Source organism: Sturnira hondurensis, unplaced genomic scaffold, assembly GCF_014824575.4.
Source record: "Sturnira hondurensis isolate 20B ecotype Veracruz unplaced genomic scaffold, ASM1482457v3 Scaffold0000867, whole genome shotgun sequence".
NCBI lineage: Eukaryota > Metazoa > Chordata > Mammalia > Chiroptera > Phyllostomidae > Sturnira > Sturnira hondurensis.
The window spans coordinates 3,528,059-3,543,314 of NW_028073498.1; the positions used below are offsets into that span (position 1 = coordinate 3,528,059).

At 41.4% G+C, this 15,256-nt stretch overlaps 1 protein-coding gene across 1 annotated transcript in view; it reads right to left on the reverse strand.

The window, feature by feature from the left end:
* Positions 1 to 13,633, reverse strand: part of ATP1B3 (ATPase Na+/K+ transporting subunit beta 3) — a 36,701-nt gene extending 23,068 nt beyond the window's left edge. Inside the window, exon 1 of the mRNA XM_037051487.1 lies at positions 13,271 to 13,633. Coding sequence (XP_036907382.1) covers positions 13,271 to 13,379 — 109 coding nt within the window. The 5' untranslated portion in view covers positions 13,380 to 13,633. The remainder of the gene's footprint in view (positions 1 to 13,270) is intronic.
* Between the last annotated feature and the right edge of the window lie 1,623 nt (positions 13,634 to 15,256).

Genomic DNA, 15,256 nt, shown 5'->3' on the forward strand with positions numbered 1-15,256 from the left:
CTCATTAGGCAAAAATAAAACAGTATATTCCAAACTGAGAAAAAATGATTATAAACTTCAATATTAACCAAGAAGAAAAAAAGAAAAGAACACCTCCAGACATACAAGGACTCAGAATTACCACCCTCAAATCCTACCTGGAGGAACTGGTCATGTAATACAAAAAAGAAACAATGGAAAAGCAATAGCAAAAAATTGCTAACAACCAAAGTACCCTCAAACAAAGTAAGGGAGAAATTTAATAAAATACAAAATGGAAAACTATAAGTAGTAGTTAAAAATGAATTAAATATCTCAAAAAATCTACGCAGAAAACAGTAACCTCAAAATGATACATACCACTTGCTTAAATTTAAAACACTCAGAATTAAGCCCTGGCTGGTGTAGCTCAGTGGATTGAGCGCGGGCCTGCGAACTAGAGGATTGCGGTTCAATTCCCAGTCAGGGCACATGCCTGGGTTGCAGGCAGGTTCCCTGCAGGCCAACTCCCAGCAGGGGCCGCACGAAAGGCAACCATACATTGATGTTTCTTTCCCTCTCCTTCCCCTCTAAAGATAAATAAATAAAATCTTTAAAAAAAACACTCAGAATTACAGAATTCTATAAATATGTGTATATAGAGTGTTTTTCAATGGGCCAGAAACGCACAAAACAAATTCACAAATAGTGATTACTTCTGAATAAAGGAGGAAGGAATTGGAGTTTCCTTCCTTATCAGAACTGAGGAATGACTGACACACAGTAACTTCCACTGATTTCGACTGCACAATTCCGACCAATGGGGACTGCTGTGTGTAACCTGAGACACAACCACCACACCACGGAGGCGGAGCACCTGCACCTTCATTCCCGCTCCCCCAACCCCTGCATCCCTCAACTTTTAGGAGTCAGCCAATGATCTCCTAAAAAGTTAAGGTTTTAAATTTGTTTAAATTTTAAAACAAACTAAAATCCTCAAGCAGTATAACAGGAATAATTTAGTAGCTGTCAAATAATTTTAAAAATTCTCAAAGTGAGTTTAAAAATCCTACTAAATGCTATTTATAAAAGAAAACCTTAAATGAACACATGTAATGGCTGAAAATAAAGTAGGTCTCAGAAACAAATGTAGATGTGGTATTGTTTACTGTAAGCAAGCTAGAACTCAAGTCAAAAAGTATTATGGGGCCCTGGCTGGTATAGCTTAGTGGATTGAGGGCGGGCCTGTGAACCACACGATCGTGGTTCGATTCCCAGTCAGGGCACATGCCTGGGTTGCAGGCCGGTTCCCTGCAGGCTAGTTCTCAGCAGGGGACGGATGAGAGGCAACCATACATTGATATTTCTCTCCTTCTCTCCTTCCCTTCCCCTCTAAAGATAAATAAATAAATAAATCTTTAAAAAAAGTATTATGGAAAACAGTGAGGAATTTCCACAAAAAGTTAAAAATAGCACTGCTTTTTGACCCAGCAATCCCACTCCTGGGAATGTATCTGAAGAAACCTGAAACACTAATTTGAAAGAATATATGCACCCCTATGCTCATTGCAACATTATTTACCATAACCCAAATCTGAAAACAGCCCCAGCGCCCACCAGTAGATGACTGGATAAAAAAGCTGAGGTACATTTACACAATAGAATACTACTTTTGCAACAGCAAAGTAAAATAAGCCAGTCAGAAAAAGACAAATATCATATAATCTCATTTATATGGGGAATCTAATGATGAAAATAAACTAAAGAAACAGAGGCATGGATACCTGGAATGGACTGACAGCTGTTAGAAGGCAGGGTGGTTGAGGGGCTGGATGAAAGAAGATGAAGGGATTGTGTGTGTGGGTGTGTGTCTGTGTCTGTAGATACACACCATATAGATAGATATAGATATCCATACAGATGTAGATGTAGATATAGATGTATATCTCACAGACACAGACAACAGTGTGGTGATAACCAGAGGGGAAAGGGGTGAGGGGAGGTGGGGGTGGGCAAAGGGGGATAAATGGGGATGGAAAGAGACTTTGCTCTGGGTGATGATGGACATACCACGCAGTGTGCAAGAGGGTATTTTGTTGAGCTATATGTACACTTGAAACCTGTATGGGCTTGTGAACCGTAGCCACCACAATAAATTCCATTAAAATGTAAATAAAAAACAAGATACAGCATAATAGCCATAAACCTTCATGATGATAAGTGGCTTAAAATATGTAAAACAAAAATAGAACTACAAATTCATCGCAACCATGACAAGGGATTTTGCCACATTTCCTGCAGAAATCCACAGATCAAGTAAACAATGCCAACAGACAGGCTTTTTAAAACATAACCACCAGTGATCTAACATATGGAGAGCATTGGAGTCACGAGAAAATACACTCTTTACGAACTTGGAACATTTCCCCCAAACTGACCATGACTTAAATTAAGAAAAACAAAAAAGTAAATACAAAACCAACAACCAAAAAAACCCCCAAGGCCACATCCTCTAAGTCAAAGTAAACATATTACAAATTAAAATAAAAATTTAGAAAAACAAACTTTTAAATAATCCTTGGACTAAAAACCTGAAATATTCAAAATCCAAAACAATAATGTAGTTGGAGCAGAACACAAAGGAAAATCCACAGCTTTACATGCAACCACCAAAAAGCTGCTAAGATTAATATAAAAACCAGGTTTTTAATTCAAGACTAAAATAAATTCAAGGGAAGTGAGAGATTTAAGATAAAAGCACAAATTAATAGAAACGAATTGCAAAAAAATCAATTTGATCAATAAAACCAGTTTTCAATTAATAAATTTGAAAATAGATGAAATAGGATTTTAATGAAAATAAACATTTTCAAATTAGAAGTCTTTACAGAAAAATAAACAGATGCTCTAGCTGGCTAGGCCAGTTGGTTAGAACATCATCCAGATACACCAAGGTTGCAGGTTCTATTCCTGGTCAGGGCACATACAAGAGTCAACCAATGAACACATAAATACATGGAACAAATCAATGTTTCTCTTTTTCTCCCTTCTCCCCCCAAAACCAATAAACAACAAAGAAAACGTGAATAAAAATAAACAGAGCTCTAACCTAAAAGAGACACCAACTAAATGGCTTAGCTGGCTCTCTCAATTTTCAAGGAATAGATTATTTTTCTATATACGGACTATTCTTCCTGTATGTTCTGTAAGTTACCTGAAGGGTTTTTAGGAAGCCAGCACTATCAAGATAGTCGACAGAGAGCACACAAGTTTCTTACATTTATTTCAAGCACTTACAAGCTTACATACTAGAGTGATGCCGACACAGGACTGGAGACACAGGTGAACAAAACATAATATCCAGGAAGAAATCCGTATCAAACGACATTTTGCATGTAACAAAGTCGGCAATTCAAACCTGTGAGAAGTGATTATTCAATATATTTTGAGGTAATTGATTAGGAACAGTCCATAAAAAATTGTTAAATTTGTGGTAACATTAATTTAAAACAAGTACAATTTTAAAAAATAAAAGAATTAAGGGATGAAACAGAGCAAAGAGAGAAATATGCTAAGTTGCAGTTTTTAGAGAAACTGCAAATTAAATCACTCAAATACAAGCATCCCATCAAACTGGCAAAAATGTTTAAAGGGTGGATAAAGTTCGATGTGGCCAACGCTCAGAAAATTGATGGGAAACAGGTTCTTTTATCCACCACTGGAGGGAGTAGGAACTGGTACAGCTTTTTTAGAAGACAACCTATTAATAATAAAAATAAGCATATGCTACACACTGCTGATTCCATTCCTTAATACTTACCCTAAATAAATGGTTGTTGCACTGAAGCAGTGTTTAAGAAAAATCTGGAAACAACCTAAATATTCATTATGAAAAAATACACATATTTTGGACACACAGGTCTACACTATGGAATATTATGCAATGACTCAAAGGAATAAGATAAATCTATTTTTCACTGACACAGGAACATGGCCAAGATGTATTAAGTGGAGGAAAAAAAAAACCAAACAAATTCTAGAACACACATTTTTCCTATTTACTCATGTAAAAGTGGAAAAGAAAATTACGTATTCCTATATTCTCTATATACATACACACATATACATATATTAAGAGGACTGGTAGGAAAACTGATAATCATTATCTGCAGAAAAAAACTCCACGATTAGTGGAAGGCAATCAAGACAAGCATTAATGTATCCGTGTATTCTTTTTTCTCCAAGATTCAGTTTGCAATATTCAAAAAATACACAGAAAATTTGAGTGAAATTAAGTAATGTATGAGTGCATAGAGCCACCTAGATTCCCCAGGTAGAACTCTTACTATATTTATCTCCTATCTATTCACCATTTATGCATTTTAAGTTGCAGATGTCAGTAGATTTGGGCCCTAAACATTTCAGCATGCATATTAACTAAAATTGAGAGACAAAAATTACATTCAATGAAAGATACAAATCTCCAGTGTACCAATAATTGGCTTCTGACAAACCATTCAAGCCCTATCAAGATAAGTTCTCCCACGCCCCTCCCCAGTCAAGTCCCACGCCCACTGTCCTAGAGGCAAATACCAATCTGGGCTTTCTTCCAGCATCGATTAAGTGTTGCTTGTTTTAGAATTTCATATAAGTGAAATCATACAGTATGGATTTTCCTTGGTAAAGCTCTTCCTGCACTAAGCCTGACTGAGATTCATCTAGGTTTTGTGTACCTGCAGTTAGTTCCTTTTTACTGTTGACTAGTATTCCAGTGTGTGGACATACCAGTTTGCTGATGGGCCCTTAGGCTGTTTCCAGTTTGCAGTTATCATAAATATTCTTGCACAAATCTGTTTGTGGACACGGGTTTTCATTTCTCTTGGGTAGACACCTAGGAGTGGAACTTCTGGGTCATGGGTTAGAGGTATACTTACTTCTGTATGAAACTGCCAGACCTTTATCCAAAGTGGATACAGCCAGTATTACAGTTAAAAAAGTACTGTAGTTAATTAACAGTAGTTACCAAGGGAAGAAGCTGAGGATGACGGCTGACTTACTTATTATTCATATCTGTATTTTAAAGATTCAAACAATGGTGTCACTTCTGTTATATGAAAAGAACCAAGCCATGAGTCCACATTCCATTTAAGACCAGTTCAGGTTTCTTAGGTCAGCCTAGACCACTAACGCTTAAGTTCTAAAGCAGAGGTCAGCAAACCACAGCCACTGCCTGTTTTAGTAAATAAAATATTGAGAAACAGCTAGGGCCATTAGTTTAGACATTGTCTGTGGCCACGTTCAAGCTACAAAAGAAGAGTTGAGTAGTTGCCACAGACACCATTCGGCTGGCAAAGCCTAAAGTATTATCTGGTCCTTTAAAGAAAAGGTTTTCCACCTCTTGTTGTAAAAGGATTCGTTTAGGTTTTGTTTTTCATTCCAAATTGACATCTGAACCTTTCTTATGCAACTAAGACCAAGGGATTTTAAATGAGTTATCTAAGCTGGGATGGAGATGTGGAACTATAAATTAGGTCTGTATTTTGAGTTCTAGTTGGGTCATTTTCTTAGGATATTTGTGTACTTCTAAGATTCATCAAGTAAAAAGTACATATTTATGCCAACAGGCTCATGTTTACTTACTATGATGCCCTAACTGAACAGTTCAAAATGAATTAGAAGTTTAGTGGGACAGAATCACAGTGAGCTAAGGGGAATTATTATTCCTTTCTGTACAAGGATCTATACAAAGATGACTTTCATGTGGAGCTATACCAACTGACCCACAACACTCTCAACTTTAGCCCAAGCAATAGGTGAATCTCAAGCTGAAACTTATTAAACGACAATCTGTTCATTAAAAAAAAGTAAGCACTTACTATGTGCTAGTTGTTGTAGGGATATGAAACACAGATATGCTATCCTGATAACATCTAGTTAGTAATATATATATGCAACTTCAACCCAGGATGCAAAGTTTTAGGTGCTACAGGAGGTAAATGTAGTATTATTTTCACTTGGGCAGCATCAGCAAAGGCTTTGGGAAGCAGAGCTTTGAGAGTAGGGAAGAATTCATGATGCAGGGAATGAAGGGCACGGGAGAGGGAATGCGCATGGCATTCCCGACCCGGAGCCTGACATACCCCCATACAGCTTTGACATGTGATGTATGGGAAGTAAGGCGGGAAATGACAGGTTGTAAAAGGTTGAAAATTATAAGGTTTTAAGCCAATAAGCCTGGAATGCCAAGCTGTCTGGAAGTTATTTCAACCTTCTGAAAGCAGCAGTGATCCACAGGTTTGGGGTACAGGGAGTCGCATGATCAAAACTGCAGCCTGAGAGATAATCTGACAGCAGTGTGGCTACACAGGTTTAGGTTACAATGATTCCAACCGCCTCCTGGGATCTTTCTGGGGATGGACCAGGAGTTAAGGGCCCACCTTCCTAGAATCAACAACATTTTTGAAAAAACTGGAAAGCGAATGGTCTGTGTTCCCTTGAAAAAGTTACAAAATCTTTTTATCTTATACTGTAAGATTTCTAATCAGAGAATTGATAAGCAAAGGCAGGACCAGATCTTGATAAAGAAGGGACAGAATTGGTGGAGGTGTTAGCAGCTAAGACATTTCAAACGGGTAGTAAGCATTAGGAAGCTGGGAAAAATGAATATCCCACACTCCCTGAACCTGTGCTTTCACAAAATACTGGGGGCCAGGAAGGGTGGAGAAGGAGGGTTCACAGGATAAGCAGGTCAGATGCACAGACGTAGAACTGGCCTAATCTGTCCATGTTTCGAGCCCAAATGACACAAAAGAATAGTGATACTGTTTTTCAAAAGTTACAAATATAGGAGCAACTCACAACTTCAGTGGAGGCAGGGGAAAGGTTCCAACTACTAGGTGATACACCAGGTGCTGCAGTTACCTAAGCCTCACTCTCTCAGGTCAACGGGACATGCATGAAGCAACGGGAATCTGCGAGAGATGTTAAATCAGGAAGTAAAATCTGCGAGTGATGTTTGCAATTGTTTCATGAAACTGCAAGGGAAGATGATGAAGAAAAATCAAGGACAAAGACAGCACTTGGAAAATACACATTTGGTAAAGAGGAGAAGGAAGAGCAGACAGGAAGGAACCAGGAAAGGAACAGTTAGAGAAGCATGGAGTTGGGCTAGGGCTGCTTTTTTGGTGCCAGTTTCTAGCCAAAGAAAAGTACCTCATGCTTTGGATGAGGGTTAGTTCCAAAGTCATATCTTACTATGGCATCAGCAAAATAAGAGCCAACTCCACAACTAACTCAGTAACAAAGCTAAAACAGGTATGTGGGAGGCTAACTTAAGAGAATTCTTTTCAGAAATATTAGTAATAGCTGAGTCCACCCTGTAATGGAGAGAGTGACACTATCTATTCAGCCCTCATTAAATCTGAGAGCAAGTAAACTTAAAAAAAAAAAAAAGTCAAAAAAGAGCAATGGAACGGGATCTGGGAGACCTTGAATACCCCTGGTTCTGTTACCCTAGTCAGACACAGGACCCAGGTCTCGAACTCAGCTGAGTCTACAACAGGAAAGTTAAGTGGAAGCATCTTCAGAATACTGAACTTCTATGAAAACCCATCAGTGCTGTAGCAAAAAAAAGAAAGAAAGAAAGAAACAAGGGTGGGGGATGCCCAAACCTTGGGGGAAACATCATACTATGTATGATACATCAATACCATCAAAGACATTAAAAATAAGTTAAAGAGGACTAATTACATGGGAACATTTCATGATAGTGTTCAACCATTCAATGGATTTCTACTGCATTCCTACTAAGTGCCAGGCAACGGGCTGGGTATTAGGGCAGGGGTGTCAAACTCATTTTCACCAGGGGCAACATCAGCCTCACAGTTGCCTTCAAAGGGCCAAATGTAATTTTAGGACTGTATAAATGTAACTACTCCTTAACTGTTAAGCGAGACCTTCCCACTGCCACCAGGTAAACAAGGTGCCTGGCTGGATAAAACAAGGTGGAGGGCCGAATTCAGCCCATGGGCCTTGTGTTTGCCACCTGTGTATTAGGGAATCAAGATGAGTAAGTGAACAGCAAGCTTATAATCTAGCAAATGGGAAACACCAATACTGAATAAAGTCATAGGTACTATAATAAAATCTGGCATTATGGGATACATAGGAGCACTTGATCCAGTCTTCAGGCAAAAGAGAGGTTCAAAGATCTTTACCATAGATCAGGTTATTAAAGCTGACACCTGAGTAGCCATGTCAAGGTAAAGGAAAGAGACTCAAGCCAGGAAACAGGCCCAAAGGGGTGGGAGAGAACTGCGTGGAATGGCAGAGAGAGATAAAGGAGAGCAACAAGAAAGATCATAGAGCCCCTGAGGACAATGGAGGTTTAGATGAAGAGGTGCCTATGAAACATCCAACTTAAAATTTCTAACAGGCAATCGGTTATAAGAATATAAAAAAGCCATACGGACTAGAGACGCAGATTTGGGAGCCCTAACACATCGATAGTAAAGCCACCAGAACAGGCACATGTCACGGTAATCACAACAGTGTCTGGAGCACAACAGAAAGCTACCCCTCTCCCCACAGCCACTAAAGGAAGTGCTGTCTCCTGCTGGGTGATGGCTCAGTTTGCCTCCGCAGCTACCCCGCCAGGCCCACCAGTGACCTTCACTCACAGTCTGCACACAGGCTAAGGCAAGTTCTACTACTTGCCCAATGGTGCATGGATCTGTAAAGTTTAATATGTCATATCCCACAGGAGAAAGAACACCACCTTACAAAACTATATGATACTGAGAAAACATACACACTTGCCTTTTGGGGATCCCTACAGATAGACACCCAAGATGGTGTGGTTACTGATAGCCAAAGCATTTGTATATAATTAAAACCTGTATAGATAGCTGTTTTAAATAAAGCAATGTGGTGTAACATGAAGTACTTTCACTGTATCCCAAATGTAAATGAGGCATGACCCATAATGGGAGCAGGTAGCAGAGAAAATGGCACCGCATGGACCTATAATGAAAGAGAAGGCACATGAACAAAATAATAGGTATTAACAGTTTTATTCTGGTCCAGAATCCTGACTGTGCCTGGACATTAGCAGCTCAAGTTTTAAGTTAAGCCAATAATTCCAAAGAAGCCCACATGCAAATGGCATTAGATGAGGGCATGTAATGTCATAATTTTTTCTTTCTAAAACAAAACAAAAAACAAAAAAAAAACCCCAACAACCTCTGGCCTTGGGGGGAGTCTGGAAGCCCAAGGATCCTGTCACTGAGTAAATTTTGGTAAGTCAGATCTGTGGGATCAATTTTCTCACAGGGCTAGGTTAGTGGTTTTCAAGCTTTTCTTACTCTGAGCCACAGTGAGAAATACATATTACACTGGGATATCATATACAGAGAATACAGAAAAGTTTTATGACACAACATTTTTTGTAGAATAAACTGATTTTTTTACTATTTTATTATTTAAAATAATGTCAATTACAACACATGGCCTGCTACCTACAGTTTGAATACCACTGAATGATCTCTAGGCTATCTACTACTTTCATTTTAATTGTACTTAATGCATTTAGGGTTAATATAGCAGCATTGGTCACAAAGTAGTAAATTTTCTTTGTCCTGTGTTCTCCATAAATGGCAACTATTTACTCCTGGTATGTCCTGACTGTTGTGCTTAAGAAAGCAGCTCTAGGGCCCTGGCTGGTGTGGCTCAGTGGACTGAGTGTGGGCCTGAGAACCAGGGAGTCATTGGTTCGATTCCCAGTCAGGGCACATGCTTGGGTAGCAGGCCAGATCCTCAGTGAGTGGGTGCGAGAGAGGCAACCACACATTGATGTTTCTCTCCTTTCTCTTTCCATTCCCCCCTGTAAAAATAAATACATAAAATCTTAAGAAAGAAAAGGAAGGGAGGGAGGGAGGGAGAGGGAGGGAGAGGGAGGGAGGGAGGGAGAGGGAGGGAGGGAGGGNGAGATGAAAGAAGGGGCTAGGTGGACACGGGGGGGGAGGGAGGGGGAGGGGGAGGGAGGGAGGGGGAGGGGGAGGGAGGGGGAGAGGAAGAAAGAAAAAAGAAAAGAAACCAGCTCTAGGTACACTTGGTCACCTACACAGTGTGCTTTAGAAGGTTGTGAAAATTAAATGAAATGATTATATGTATTTATAAGCATTTTAAGCTGCTGTAACCAAGAGTCAGCTATTTCATATTCAAGTGGCTACTCAAAATCTTTATTATAGCTGCTTTAAAAAAGGCAACATGGTGTAACATGTTGGGATACAGTCTTTTCACTGTATCCCAAATGTAAATGGCAAAATTGCATTTTAAATATTTGTACTTTTAATATATTTAATGAATCTAGAAAGGAACCTCAGACTATAAGACAAATATAAAAACAAAATCAGCGCCCTGGCTGGTGTAGCTCAGTGGATTGAGCGTGAGCCTGCGAACCAAAAAATCGGGGTTCGATTCCCAGTCAGGGCACATGCCTGGGTTGCAGGCCAGTTCCCAGCAGGGGATGCATGAGAGGCAAACATACATTGATATTTCTCTCCCTCTCTCATTCCCTTCCCCTCAAAAGATACATGAATAAAATCTTTAAAAAATAATAAAATAAAATAAAATCAGGGACAATCTAGATGAATGCCTTATAAAATCCTTGGGGTAGACAGAAAAGGCCTTTCTCTACACACCAGGAGACCCAGCAACTTTACCAAGATCAAAAAAGATGTAACCACCTACCCATCACCACTTACATTAAATTCAAAAGCAACTAGAAAAAAAAACTTTTGCACAAATGAGGATTTTTTCTTAAGGTTAATATGTTTTCAAAATGTAAAAGTTACATATATATTATACTTGACTTAGAAATTCTACCAGTAGGAAAATCTCAAGTAAATAAATTTTCAAAAATGAAGGGAACAGAAGGAGGAAGTGCCAGTACATACAATAATGCACTGGCTAAAAAAAAAATCAGGAGTCATCAATTTTTTCCTGAGTATGTCCTATGCATACATGAAACATACATGTTAATAAACTTGTTTTTTAAAAGAAAATCACAGTACATCTAATTAGACAATGGAACACTAGTCAGGTGTTAAAATGGTAAAAGAGGCCCTTATTAACATGGAAGATGGCCACAATATAGTGAAAAGATTATATAATACTGTATGACCTCTTTTTGTGGGAAAAAAGTGTTATAGACATTTCTCAAGTCTGCTCAGATATATACCTAAATACTAAGAAGGGGCATCTCTGGGAATGAGATCAACTAGCTCATACAGTACCTCTCTGAGAATTAGATAGAACGAGATACTCCTTTTCTCCATGAAGACCCCCATGGTCTAAGGTTCTCAGCCTGGTGAGCTGAGCGTGGATTTCAGTCTCCACATTCCACTACTCTACATGTTGTTGGAGGGATGCCCTCACTTTGGGATAACTGGATAATATCGGTAATTTTCGCCTACTTATGCCATGTTGCACTATTATTACAATGAACAGAAATTTATTATTTGTTGTTAAGTATAATACTTTATTTTCAATTTTGATAAAGGTCTTGCCTTAACCCCGCTAACAAATGAATCCCTGCTCTACTTGCACTACTGCTGCCCTTAGGGAAGGCCCCATTCTGTGGTAATTTGGGCACGCTAGCAACTTAAATGCACAGGGCAAATAAAACCTCTAGCCCAACCTCATATAATACAAAGGTTAGAATACAGAGCGCACTACTTCCAGTAAGAAAGGTCATTTCCTTCTAACACTAAGTGAAGACACTAATCACTGGAAATGCAAATGCACTGAGGAAGGGAGAAAGGAATTTAGTCTACAGAAATTAATCCCTCCCTTTAGATGGCTCAAAAGTTCCTTCGGCAAAAGTTAGCAGACTCCAGAAACAATAATAATTGCTCACCACCCCCCTCCCATTTATCTCCAGATGCAAGATGTATTTCCTCATCACACTAGTGGGTTCCCAAAAGACAGCCATTTAAATAAAAATTGTGAGTGATTACCATGCAGTTAGGCAAGGCATCTGTAAAATAATACAACCGCTGGACTAGGATTAAAGGAGAACTGGGTTCTTTTCTTGGCTCTGTGGAATATGTAATTTTACACAAAGCAAAAATCACAACCTCTCCACATTTCTTTTTTTCCCCCTTTTCTTTTCTAACTTGGGGTTTGGTCTAAAAACCTCCAAAGCCCCTTTCAGCTTGTGATAGGACTAAAGCCACCTTTCCATCGGCTCTGGAAGAGCTGATTCCACTCAGCAGCAACAGTTTATTTTCTAAGTCACGCCTAATTTTCTACCTGTATGCCTTCTTACAAATGTGACCAAATAATTCTCAACTCCAGAAATTTATTCTCACTCAGAAAAAAAGTTCGGTCGAGACCTACTTACAAAATATTTTTCAAAAGACCTACAAAGAGTAAAATTAGTTTACTTAATACTTCCAAAAAGAGAGTCACCCTAAAGCAGCGCTACACCGGCGAAAGGCTTAAATATATATTTTTTAAAAACAAAGAACTCATACAGAGAAAAACTGCCAACATATACAACCATCACACGTTTTGGAGGCACAGAAAAACATCGTGCCATTCAAATAGGATTTACTTTCCCCCAAAGAAGCTATTTTTCTAATAAAGAAAACCTCTATAATTAAAAAGGAATTAGGGAGTAACCAAGTTTTCAGGGTCTTTCCCCTGCCCAAATTCAAGTGCATTTTTGCGGACGATGCACTTGGATTAACTCACCAACAGCATTCATGCAACCCACACACTTAACACTCTCACTCTTCTGACCTGTTGGGGTGGCAGCGTGGACGAGTCACAAGATAGCAGCGGGAGTGGAAATTTCCTCTCCGCGGGCGTGGGGCAGGGTCTGGCTTCCCTGAACCGCTCGGCGCCACCAGCGCCTCCGCCAGGGCCTCTCCCCGCCGGCACGCTCCGTACAAAGAGGCCCCGGCCATCGGTCCCCGGCTTCCGGGGCCGCTCGGGGTGAGAGGCCCGGGCAGCACGTGCGCTCTGGGCGGGGAGGAAGAAACCGGCGCAGCCAGGCCGGGGCTGTCCGTGGGCCCGCTGCCTCCGCCGCAAGCGACGGCCCTCCCGCCCCGAGAAAAATGAATGGGCCGCGCTCCGTCGCCCGGATTAGAGTCTGGAGGCCCGGGTCGAAAACCGCTGCGGGCGGCGGAGGCGGATCCTGGGGCCCCCCGCGCGGGGAGCCGCCTCCTGCTTTTCCTTTCCCATCCGACCCTGCCGGGCGCCCCCAGGACCGCGGCCGGCCCCGGACGCCCCACAGCAGTTTCCTTACCCCAGCTCTTGGCGGTGCGTCCCAGGAACTCTCCTTTGGTCGGGTTGTAGATGAAGAGCTTCCACTCGGCCAGGCTCTGGTTGAAGGACTTCTTGTCTTTCTTCGTCATGGTGTGTGCGCCTACTGCGGGCGGAGCGGCGGCCGCGGGGGTGGAGGCGGCGAGGAGCCCGGAGGTGCGTCCCGGCTCAAGCGGCACTGCCCGGCGTCGGCGGCAGAAGGTGGAACGGCGGAGGACACCTCCTCACTGCCCTGCTCACTCGAACCGACTGCGCCGCGCAAAGCTGGGCTACCGCTGAGGCCGCGGCAGCCTGACGTCTCCGCCCGCCGCAGCCAATCCCCGCGCCGCTGGACCCGCGCCGCCACAGCCGCCACCACTGCCTCCCGCCTGCGGCTTGGCGCAGCCTTAGGCGGCGAGGACGCCCCGCCCACAGCCCGCGCCCGCCCCCTCCCCGCCCTGCTGTTCCCCGCCCTGCTGTTCCCCGCCCTGCAGTTCCCCGCCCTGCAGTTCCCTGCCCAGGTCGGTGAACGCCCAGGGTTTCTTTCACCCGGGTCGAAGGAGGCAGAAACTTCACGGAGCAACTTTAAAAATTCTGAAGGCTTAATAAGAAGCAAATTTATAATAACAAGCAAAAGGTGGCGTCCACCACCCGCAGGTTTCTCAGAAAGAGGAGCCTGGAGAGATGATGCGGGCAGCGGTCCCCTCCGTTCCTTGCTTGCGGTGGGGCCGGAGGAGCAAAGCTCGGAAACAACTCCACTCTGCCTAAGATGTCCTCACCCAAGAAGGGGCTTAAACTTCCTTTCTCCAGCTACCTCACAAACCGTCTCCAAGAGATCTCCTTTGGGCTCTATGACATGACTAAAAGATAGTCTGCTGTATAGGCCAGCAATACATATATTGCTGCTCAGGGAATGTCCGTCCTTGGCTCTTTTGACGGATTTAACCGGGAATCTCATTCTAAATATGCCATTCTTAATTAAATGGAGTATAATATTGCTCCAGAATTGATCATGGAAGGTTTCTCTCAACGAGTGGCTCTCTGCTTTTTTCCCGGACACTGGGTTTCTTAATCCACGGGAAATCAGTTCTTTGTTTAGTGTTGATACCTAAATAACTTCCCCGGCTTCTCATCTTTCCGCGGTAGTGAATGCTCCCTTTGGTCGGAGTTGAGAATGCAGTCTACCTTTCCTACACAAGATGGAGCCGAAGAGCACCGTGCTCTGAGACTGCTGGGACAGGATGAAAAGATTTCAGTAGGAGTTTGGGCAGAAGGTGCTCATTTGGGGGGAAAGAAATGGAGCAGTGCCTCTGTTTTATTACCAAGTAGATTATGAATGAAAAAATATAGCACACATTTTCGTGTGTGAAATGATGCATTATAATCCATCTGGAAGTTTAAACAGCCTGCAAGTGGAAAGAACTAAATGGTTAATGAAATTCTGGCTCACTTTGCTTGTCAAAGCAAGAAATTAGGAATTAGGTCTACAAATGGAAAAGAGATGGGAGAATATAAAACGGTAAAGTGATTTCCCCCTGCATTTAGGAAAACTAAATTTATAATTATGACTTAGGGAATAATCAATATATCGTTACTTTTTTGAGCCAGTGGCATAAAAAGATTTATAGAAGCATTTGGTAAAAACTGGTATGAAATTAGGACTAGAAGTAGAAAACCACCCTGCAAGTAGACTACAATGCTTTTCTTTAGTTCATATGCAAGATTGAAACCATTTAGAAATGGAAGCAGTTAACTATGTTTATCTCATTAAAAGTCCTGTTACAAATTAGAAGAAAGCTAAAGTACTGGCACAGTTGATAATGGCTTTTTAGTTTTGGTGAGAGGGAAGAGAGAGTCTGTTTGGAATAAAATATAAAGTCCACCTGCTTTATTTATTTTGGATGTGAGTGTGCCTGTGCTAATAACAAGCACACTGAGAAATAAATTACTTGGCACACACAAAGAAAATAGGGTAAGCAAGAACATTATG